Below are 9,975 nucleotides of genomic sequence, written 5' to 3'. Positions count from 1 at the left end.
TCCAACATTTAAATTCTACTTAAACATAAATGGATCAATATTATATTATTTCATAATAAAGTATGATAACACTCTGAGAGGGGCTATTCTGCATACTTTAGGCATATTTTGCAGCTAAAAAATCTGTAGTTTTACTCAAAAGAAAAGTATGTTTACATTGTGGTATTGTTTACTGGGGTAAAGGATCAAAGTTCTTCCTCCATTACTAGCTTTTGCAAAATCAATATACTGTGTGGTGAAATGTAGTTGATGTTTTTTTTTTGTTTATGTACGTACTTACTTGTCTATCCTGACGTCTAATGTTTCTCTGTTCTCTTTTTTTTTTAGACTCAGCTACCACCCACACACAACATGTGACCCGAGCCTCTCCTCTAGCAGTGATGCCTGCCTTCAGCCCCCCTGCACCTCTGCTGTGTGTCCTGCTGTGTGTGTCAGTGGCTCTGCAGCGCTCTGACCTCCGCCTGGCCTATGTGACCCACAACAGCTTTTTCTACTACTCCTGCAGCCAGAATCCACAACCCTGCAGCATTGCATCACTAACAGACTGCAGATGCAAAGACATCCAGCTTGCCATGTTGCACCGTCCCCAGTCACACTCGTCTCCTGTTTTCCGGATGAGGCGTTTAACTGTTTGGTACACATCGCCTTCAAACACTGCACGTCTGCTCAACAACTCTGAGGTGAGACATCTTACCCTGGTCCACTGTGGTCCTGGGGGGTCCAGAGAGACAGCATCACATGGATCAGTTCCCCAGGAGGGGCATTTTGCTGTGCAACACCTGGAGAGGCTGACAGTGGTGAACCTGCCACAGAGGCTGACTCCAGATGCAAATTGGGCCAAAAACACAGACTCAAATACTGACCCACAGAGAGATTATGGTCCTCATTTAGACACAAACAGATACAATAGAGACAGAGAAACAAACCTGGACCTGATTGCAGACACATACAGAAATTCAGAAGCCCCATCCTTAGATTGGTCCTCACCCCAGATCCAAGACATCTTCCTGGGCAGGGAGCTCGGAGCAGCGTATCACGAACAGGCAAGACTAGGAATCATCCACAACTCTGTATTGGAGTGGGAAGCATCTCTCAAAGTCTACACAGTCCAAACACATATAGACAGTGATGGAGTCCTGCCCTTTCCTGACCTCCACCTGCCCAAGTTACCAGAGACATCCGTCATATATGTCAGCTTTGTGTATTGACAAAAATTGTTTTTTTTTGTGCTGTACAGAAGGGACCAGCAAGATAAAGATGCTCCAAGATACCTAACTTTTGGTTAAAGAATAATCCCTTTATCCTTTTAAAATGTTATGTAAAGCAGTCATTAGTTTATAGATTGTGTTACTAGTGAGGTTACATTCCTGTGTGTATTTCTACAAGCTCACATTTGGGAGGAAAAACAGATCTTTTTAATACAGTACAAAGCAAAAGTTTGAGGACATTTTGAGAATTTGGCATTACAGTCTTAAGTTCACTATTGGAAAAGTATGATACGATACGATATGGCTTGCTAACAAGTCTGAGTATGATCTTGTTGTGAACTACTGAGGCAATAATCTTTGCACAAATTCAGATTTGATTATACATTTTGGTTTTGCGTTTCACAGATAGGCTGCTGAACAAGGCTGCACTACAGTACAGCACGACACTGAATAACTCATTTGAAAAAAAGAAAAGTAATCTGGCTACTGGCTCCAAAAGATCAAAGGCTATGAAGAAAGTAAATGAGTTGCTGTATCTTCTTACAAATAAATCCTATATGAGGATTAACTATAACTATACTATATTATAACTGTAACTATAGACCAAACAAAAACAATTTCTATTATATGAATATATATAAATAGTATTGTATCTAGTCTATTTCAAATGCAAAACTGCATGTCATTTTAAAGATAAGTCTCACGATACAACAGTCAAACTTTCTTAGATACAGATGTAGAAGGAAATTGAATATTTTTGGGAGATTCCACAGTTTCTTGCCAAATACCTTTAATCATTCCCATTGGCTAAAATGCTGAACTAATGACAGACTCTCTGTTCTCTGCCCACTAGTCCCGTCGAGCTGAAATGTTTTTTCTTTCAGGATGTTCTTTGCTCTGAATCAAGCATGTAATCCTCAAAATGAAATGGAAAATTGTGTTTAAAAAAGTGGAAATTACTTCAATCCTCTGTGAACCAGCAAAGCTTTTATTCCTATTCACTTCTTTCCCCACAAGGAAATGATACCACCGGGAAATGTTTCCAACAAAAGCTCTGGTCCAGTCACTGAATCCACACTGGATTTAGCAATGATCACTTCCAGAAATTCTACTTTTTTAAAATGATTTTCAGCTCTTCATAATAACACCAGAAACCCTTCAAAATTCCTTAAATGAATTAAACATCAGTCATGTTTAAGTTCAAACATTTTGGGAACTCTTTTCACATAACAGAAGTTTGAGGGTTGTTCAGTTTTAACTTTGACTCTCTCACATTTCTCCCTCTGAAGAAAATGGGGTTTCTGACCTCTGTGTGAAGGCAAGTACAGACTGTCTATTCTGGGGTCAATAAGTGATAGTTATTGGTGTTGGTGTAAAAAACAAGTGGTATTCCAAGTAAATGTGAAATGTATGTTTGCCTCCTAAATTGAACCACAAGATGGCAGCAGATACGCGTGAGTCAAAGAAGTGGGAAATGAATTGAAGCACTGAGTAACTGAGAGGACTAACAACATGAGGAGAAAAGTTTTTTGTGTGTGTATGTCTGTTTGTTTGGTTATTTTTAAGTTAGCTACAACTCTTAAAGAATCCAGCAAACCTTAAATTTAAGACATATGTCATGATACACTTCAACACTTTAAAAACTTGTGAGGAATGTTTTTGGAGGGTTTTTGGGACAGATAGGCTATAATAATAATAAAGTTAGCCTATGACTTAATATTTATTTGTTGTTTTTTTTTATTAGTAGTGTTATTGCTTGTAGGCTATTTACGGTGGCCGAGACCCGCCATAGCTGCAAATAAAAGTAACGCTGCAAACAAAAACAAACGCTGCTGCATATAAAAGAAACGCTGCAAATAAAAAGACACACCGCAGCAAACAAAAAAAACGCTGCAAATAAAAACAAACGCCGCTGCAAATAAAAGAAACACCGAAGCAAACAAAAAAACAACAACACCGCAGCATATAATAAAAAAAACGATGCAAATAAAAAAAGACACAACGGAAGTGGATTACCGGGGACTGTTTTTGCCGAAACACCGGAAGAAGTTGTTGCTTGTACGTAGGTCAGGAAAAGACGTAAAAGGGACCGTATATGGTTTGTTATTTGTGTTATTACGTTACGTGTTGGACTAAATACATGGACATATTGAGGAAAGTATTTCGATGTTATGGAAACGGATTTCATATTTCACAAGAATGGATACTTGGCGAGCTGTACAGAAAGTCCTGAGTCATAAGATGATCGTTGTGGATAAAGGGAAGACTTTGAAGGTATGTAGAGATTATAGCTGTTTTTACTTTAGCTGAGTGGCTGAATACTATTACGGCTGTGAGCAACCAATATAATTCGTGAGTGGTCTTGAATGAATCAGGGCAACCTATGCTTTCTAACAATGTACGGCATGAATAAATATGTTTAAGGGTTGGTGTTTAAAACATTCAGAAGGACTTGTGGCTACCTCCCAACCTCCGACCCGTCCCGTAGGCGGAACAGCGTGTTTTAAGTGTCTGCAGTTCCGATCCTCATCCCCATGTTGGCTGAAACAGACAAGTCACCCTCAAACACTACCATTTTCACTTACTTTCTAGTTCGTTTTCCAATTCGTAGTCCTGTTGTTGTTGTTTCTTCTTCCGGTGTTTCGGCAAAAACAGTCCCCGGTAATCCACTCCCGTTGTGTCTTTTTTTATTTGCATCGTTTTTTTAAATTATATGCTGCAGTGTTTTTTTTGTTTGCTGCGGTGTTTCTTTTATTTGCAGCGTTTTTTTGTTTGCTGCGGTGTGTCTTTTTATTTGCAGCGTTTCTTTTATTTGCAGCAGCGTTACTTTTATTTGCAGCTATGGCGGGTCTCGGCCACCGTAGCTATTTGATAGAAATCGATATATCTAATAAATCAAATGTATCACTCATGGCTTGTGAATTTAAGATTGTGATAATATTTTTAATATTTTGTTTCTGTACTTTATTTGTCCAAAATAAATAACCAACAGTCAGAGTCAGACACATAAGATATGAATTTAATTTTTAATACTGTAGCCCAACCCTCGCTTATATATATGTATACATATATACAATATGAGGTATAAAGGTTTTGCACAAGTTTGTGGTGGGGGAAACAACCTAAGTCCAATTTTAAAGGTTCAGTCTGAAAGAGTCAGGAAGGGTTAATTTTATTAAATTGCTTTTTGGTTGTTCAATTGATATTTGTTTGACATTATTGGTCATTAGGCTATGAGCTACAGCTGCATTTGGCAGCTAAAACCTCGTGTGTCTATGGCTGCATTTGTCAATTTGATAATGACTGCAGTCCTGCTTAAAGACGTGTTCATGAGTGCGCGCGCGCGTGTGTGGTGACACCTGCTAGAGAGCTGCTTATTTGCATGATAAACGTGCAGCCCATCTTGTAAACCGCCCCGTGAATGCAAACTGATGCCGCCTGTTGATCCCGCACCTGAGAGGTCAGCACCCGCCCTGTTCACACTGCACACACCGGGGGCAATTACTGGAGGACTCGTCGGTGGTGGTGGTGGTGAGGAAGCCGGGCTGCTGCTGCTGCTGTCAGACAACCGGCGGGTCGTTCACACTCTTTATGGAAATCAACCGTGATGTGTGTAAAGGTTGAACTATAACCTCTACTCGGGATAATCTGAAGACAAACTACCGCCAGTAAAAAACAAATCAATTACATGTTGAGTTTGATACTCATGATGTATAGGCCACTCTGAATGCGCACTGTAAATATTTATGTCAGTTTAAAAAAGGTGGACAGGCCGAGACTAAAATTGGATTGATTTTAGGTGGGCTCTCCCTCCTCTGCACCCCTCCAAGTGAGTCTGTAACCACGCTGCCGCCGTCTCCTCACCGGCAGTTTAGCAGTAAAACATTTTTATAATCAGACGTTATTGTTCGCCGCCTCCTTGTGGGAGATGCGCCCATGTTCATTTTTTAAAAGGGCAAATCAGCCATAATTCAGTTTATAAACTGCAGCGCGCAGGGGAGAAATGCCTGGATGAATATTCATTAGAGCCGCCCGAACTGCCATGCTCGGTGATTCATTAGGCATATGTAAATATCACTCACTTTAATTGCCCCTAAACTGACTCAACATAATGTTGTCATTAGCAAATTATTACTTATTTGTGATACTAATGGTACGGTATGGCGCGCAGTGCTGAAGCCCCATATATGATTGCAATTACAGCTCTTTTTATTCACGGGATGACGGCGGAATCTGATGGATCTGCAGTCAGTATGTGTGTGTGTGTATGTGTGTGTGTGTGTGTGAGTGTGTGAGTGTTTGTGTGTGTGCCAACAATTAATTTCACTGGCACATTAAACACTGACATACAGCACATCACACGCACAAACTGGGAAAACTGGTTTTATATGGAAACTTAAAGTGTAGTAGGTTATAGAGGCCTATCATCTAGACTGACTTAAAATAAAATGGAAATAATCCTTTTCCCTAAAACTTTATTCTGGCATTCAGGGTTTTTTAAGTGGTTGAATAAAACGAATTAAAAAACAATTGAACAAATCCAAAATAATTTCCTTTATAATAGAAATGCATGAAGCCACAACACAAACCATAATGTTGACTGCTACTGTATGAAATAATTTTGTGTAGAGCCTAATTATGATTAAAAAAATAAATAAACTGATGATTTGAAAGATGGGATATATGTATAAAGAAAGACAATCCGTTTTTTTCTTTCAATAGATCAATAAACGAAATGACAGATGCTGAACAATTATTTAAGATACAGCTGTCTGAATCTAAAATGTTCACAGACTGGTGTAATGTGTGTTAACTGAAGTCCTTTTAAAGTGCAGTTCAATTTAACTGGGCTCTCCTCTGCATAAAAAATCCTTCTGAATAAAATTAGTTTCAAAGAGATTAAATAAGAATTTGATCACAGATTATCATCAGTATGATATCAAATGTGTTGCCGGTATACTGTCTCCATATTTAATCATGTTTTAGGGTATATTTAAGGGTATAAATTAAATCAAGAACATTAAACAAAAAGTAGGATTTTTAAAAAGCATTTATTTTGCAAACAGTGTTTGGTCTTGATATCAAAGTCTCATATTTAAATACATACAGCACAGTAGTAGTCCTGATTTTAGTCAAATGTGAACAGACTAGCCTGCTAGAGAAAAACATTGATACAAATCTCTTTAATTCTATCTTTAAAAAGTATTAATTTCATGCAACAGTAATTTAAGAAAAGAGCCGGAGATAAATGATACAGTTGTGGGAGGCATTTCGTTATTTAAATAAAAAAGAAACTTCAGAAAATAAATCTCAGCTTCAGATGTATGACATTTACCTAAATCCACGGACACCAAACTGTTCCATGACTCATACTAAAACCAGAGGCTGTCACATTTTTTAAAATAAACTACTGCTGTATTTAAAAAAAAAAATGCCTGCCTCAGTCTGCACAGCACAACTCGGCTTGGAGTTGTTTTATAGAGGCAGCAGCAGTTTGAAACAACAACCATGACAAAACAGGCCCACGAAACAGAGGGAGAGGGAGAGACAAATAATGACTCTGTGTGTGTGTGTGTGTGTGTGTGTGTGTGTGTGTGTGTGTGTGTGTGTGTGTGTGTGTGTACGTTTGTGTGAGTGTGCACATGAATGTGTACGTGAATGTGTGCATCTGTGAGAGAGTGCGAGGGAGCTAATAAAGTAACGTGATGGATGATCTCCTTTCTCCCAGAGGGACCAGCACCATGTAAATTGGCCCACACAATGCATTATGGATAAGGCAGTTGAGATTATAGCTTGTTAATGTGTCCCTCCCTAATCCTCCCCCCACCCCCCCTACCCCTCTTCCCCTCTCCCCCTTCTCGCTTCTCTCTCTCACTCCATCCTTCTGCTTCGGCTCAGGCAGTGACATGGTCACCTCATTGTCGGGACGCGTGGGTCTTTTAGGTGCAGATGGAGAGGGAGAGGAGTGTGCAGCAGCGATCTGCCAGGCTTTATACTGGAGTAAGTTTGTGTATCTGTGTGTGTGTGTTTTACTCACAATGTGGGGTCCAATATCAGATCAATCACTTAATGAGGACTCACCTTACATTAGGGGACAAATGCAGGTCCTCACATGGTGAACCATTAAATGTTAGGGTTAAGTCTTGGCTTTCGTTGCGATTAGGTATGGGGTTAGGAATGAAGTCAATGGGGAATAAATTAAAGTCAATGTAATGTCCTCCTAAGTGACAGAAACAAGTTTTTGTGTGTGTGTGTGTGTGTGTGTGTGTGTGTGTGTGTGTGTGTGTGTGTGTGTGTGTGTGTGTGTGTGTGTGTGTGTGTGTGTGTGTTAGTGTGTGTGTGTGAGAGACAGTGAGCCAACCATCAGGCAGCCAGCAGAGACAGTTCGTCGGCAGGGGCCAGGGCTGTGGACATATGTCTCCTCCCTCCATCCCTCCATCCCTCCCTCACCCAACAACCCCCTCAGTCCTCCTAAGAGGGTGCCAACCCCCCACAACCTCCCCTGTCCCCCTTCAACTCCCCCACACTCCCCCTCCTCCCTCCACCTTGCAGGCCTGTCCAGGGACCTGTCAGGCCATCTGTTGAAGCAGAACCAGAGGAGCTGGTCTAGAAGAACTGCTACTGCAGCACGGCTATGTGGTTAGCCTGGCTGTCGCTAACTAGCAGGGGTATTATATATGCGTGTGTGTGTGTGTGTGTGTGTGTGTGTGTGTGTGTGTGTGTGTGTGTGTGTGTGTGTGAGCCTTGGTGGAGGTGGAGCATGTGGCATGTGTGTGAGGGGAATCTCAGGGTAGATGGTCCCTAGCATATTTGTCCAACAAATAAAAATTGTGTGTTTTTGGAGGACTTTTATCATCCATGTTTGGTCCATGTTGCCCGTATAAATCTTTAATTAGACAAACAGCACATTTAAAGTTGAGATTATGAAAATGTAAACACACTAACCTCAATTTAATAAACACAGTGGTTATGTTGTGCAGTCCTGTTTGGTTGGGTACAACTAACCAATTTTAGTTAACTTCAGCTAGATATTGATGTGCTACTGATATTACTGTCAGTTTACCCCATGATGCTACTTTTTATGTCACAGATGAACATTCAAAATATTTTAATAAATCAAGAAAACACAGTCTACCTCACTTGATAATTTTCGGGTTTTTTTATTACCCCCTTTTGGTATTCAGTAGATCCTCAGAAAGTGTTTGAGTTTTGTTTTGTCTTTTTTGGGTTTTGTTTTGTGTATGTGAATGTGAGAAAGAGTTTCTGGGCTCAGATGTATCATGTGACCTGCAATTTGGACATTGTGCCCAGTACACTACACTATGCTACATGTGGCTTATTTTGGTCCTGTTGCACTCAATCCTAATTAGGTTGCTGAATGATAAAGCAAATGACTTCAAAGTTTTGTAGATGCATTACCCCATGACCAAAAAATAAAGGTAACTATGATGGATCATGCTCCTCTAGTAAATTGCAAGTCAAGACTTAGAGGTAAATGGTCAGCAGGAATGTAAAACATGCAATCTATATTCAATCAAACCGGCCGTATGGTCCTTTAAACAGTCAAGAGTCCAGGAGTCAGCAGGAAGATGAAATGACTGTATGGTCCCACTGAGAGCTCAACACCTGCAGACACTCAGCTCACAAAAACAGCTGCTGAGTCGTCTTCCTCTCCTTTTGAAAATAAGTACATTTGCTCAGTGGACTTGGCTCGACCTTGTTTACTCTGTGTGACTCATATATGTGGGACAGTTCACTGTATTCATTTCCAGAAATTTGAGTGATTTGTTTTTATACACAAATGTTTCAAATAATGTAATCATAACTGTTCCTTTTATATATCGCAGACAAAATGCACAAGATTATAAGGGTTGTACCTTTTTTGTCTAAAACACAAAATGTATTAAATCACTGTTTTTTATTTTGTCTTTACATGGCAGATATATATATATAATGTGTGCCTCACTCTTCATAATCTTGATTTAAATAATTTCCCTGAGCCTGCCCATAATTTTCTATTTGTAAAATGCCAAAAAAAAAAATTAAAAATGTCCATCACATGCTCCCAAAGCCCTGGCTCTATTCTTCAGATTGCTTGCTCTTTTGAACTCTCCTAAACCCCAAAAGTTGTGCTTTTAGAACAAAATATAACAGAGAAAAGCAGCATATTCTCACATTTTTGAAGCTGCAACCAGAGGTTTTTTTAAGATGAATTAATTATCAGAAGTGTTTTGACTGTCTGTGGTGACCCACCTAATTCATCACAGACCAGCAGATTCCCGATAATCTTTCAAATCAGTTGTTAAGAGTTATAATGGGGGTTTAAATCGTGTAGTGTCTTCACAGCTTGGAACGTCTTATTCGGGTGATCTAGACTAAGCAAGCTTAGCGAGGTCTGCTGGTGTGTGTGTGTGTGTGTGTGTGTGTGTGTGTGTGTGTGTGTGTGTGTGGTCCAGGTATTCCCCATGTTGTGGGGACATAAACCTGTTAACACAGCCATGTTGCAGGGACTCGCCTCCCTTAGTAAGTCCCCTTAATGTAAATGATATATTTTAGGGAAGATTAAGATAAATTTAGAGTTTTGTTGAGGTTAGTTTAGGGTTAGGATAAGGTTAGGGTCAGAGTTAGGCGAGTAGTGGTTATATGAAAGTTAGGATGAGTCTCTAGGAAATGAATGTAAGTCAATGTAATGTCCTCTGAAGTGATGGAAACACAACTCTGTGTGCATGTGGATGTGTGGGTGTGTGTGCGTGTGTGTGTGTGTGTC

The 9,975-nt window shown here is 39.8% G+C and overlaps 1 protein-coding gene across 1 annotated transcript; it reads left to right on the top strand.

Annotated features, from left to right (window-relative positions):
* The first annotated feature begins 282 nt into the window (after positions 1 to 282).
* si:ch73-52p7.1 (uncharacterized protein LOC100321084 homolog) lies at positions 283 to 1,234 on the top strand. Its single transcript, XM_053333246.1, has one exon. It carries the CDS (start codon positions 300 to 302, stop codon positions 1,206 to 1,208), a length of 909 nt encoding a protein of 302 aa, XP_053189221.1. The 5' UTR covers positions 283 to 299; the 3' UTR covers positions 1,209 to 1,234.
* The last annotated feature ends 8,741 nt before the right edge of the window (positions 1,235 to 9,975 follow it).

The sequence above is a fragment of the Scomber japonicus genome, chromosome 14 (assembly GCF_027409825.1).
Source record: "Scomber japonicus isolate fScoJap1 chromosome 14, fScoJap1.pri, whole genome shotgun sequence".
Taxonomy (NCBI): Eukaryota; Metazoa; Chordata; class Actinopteri; order Scombriformes; family Scombridae; genus Scomber; species Scomber japonicus.
Note: the sequence above shows the minus strand (reverse complement) of the source record. Positions and strands in the feature narration are given on the sequence as shown.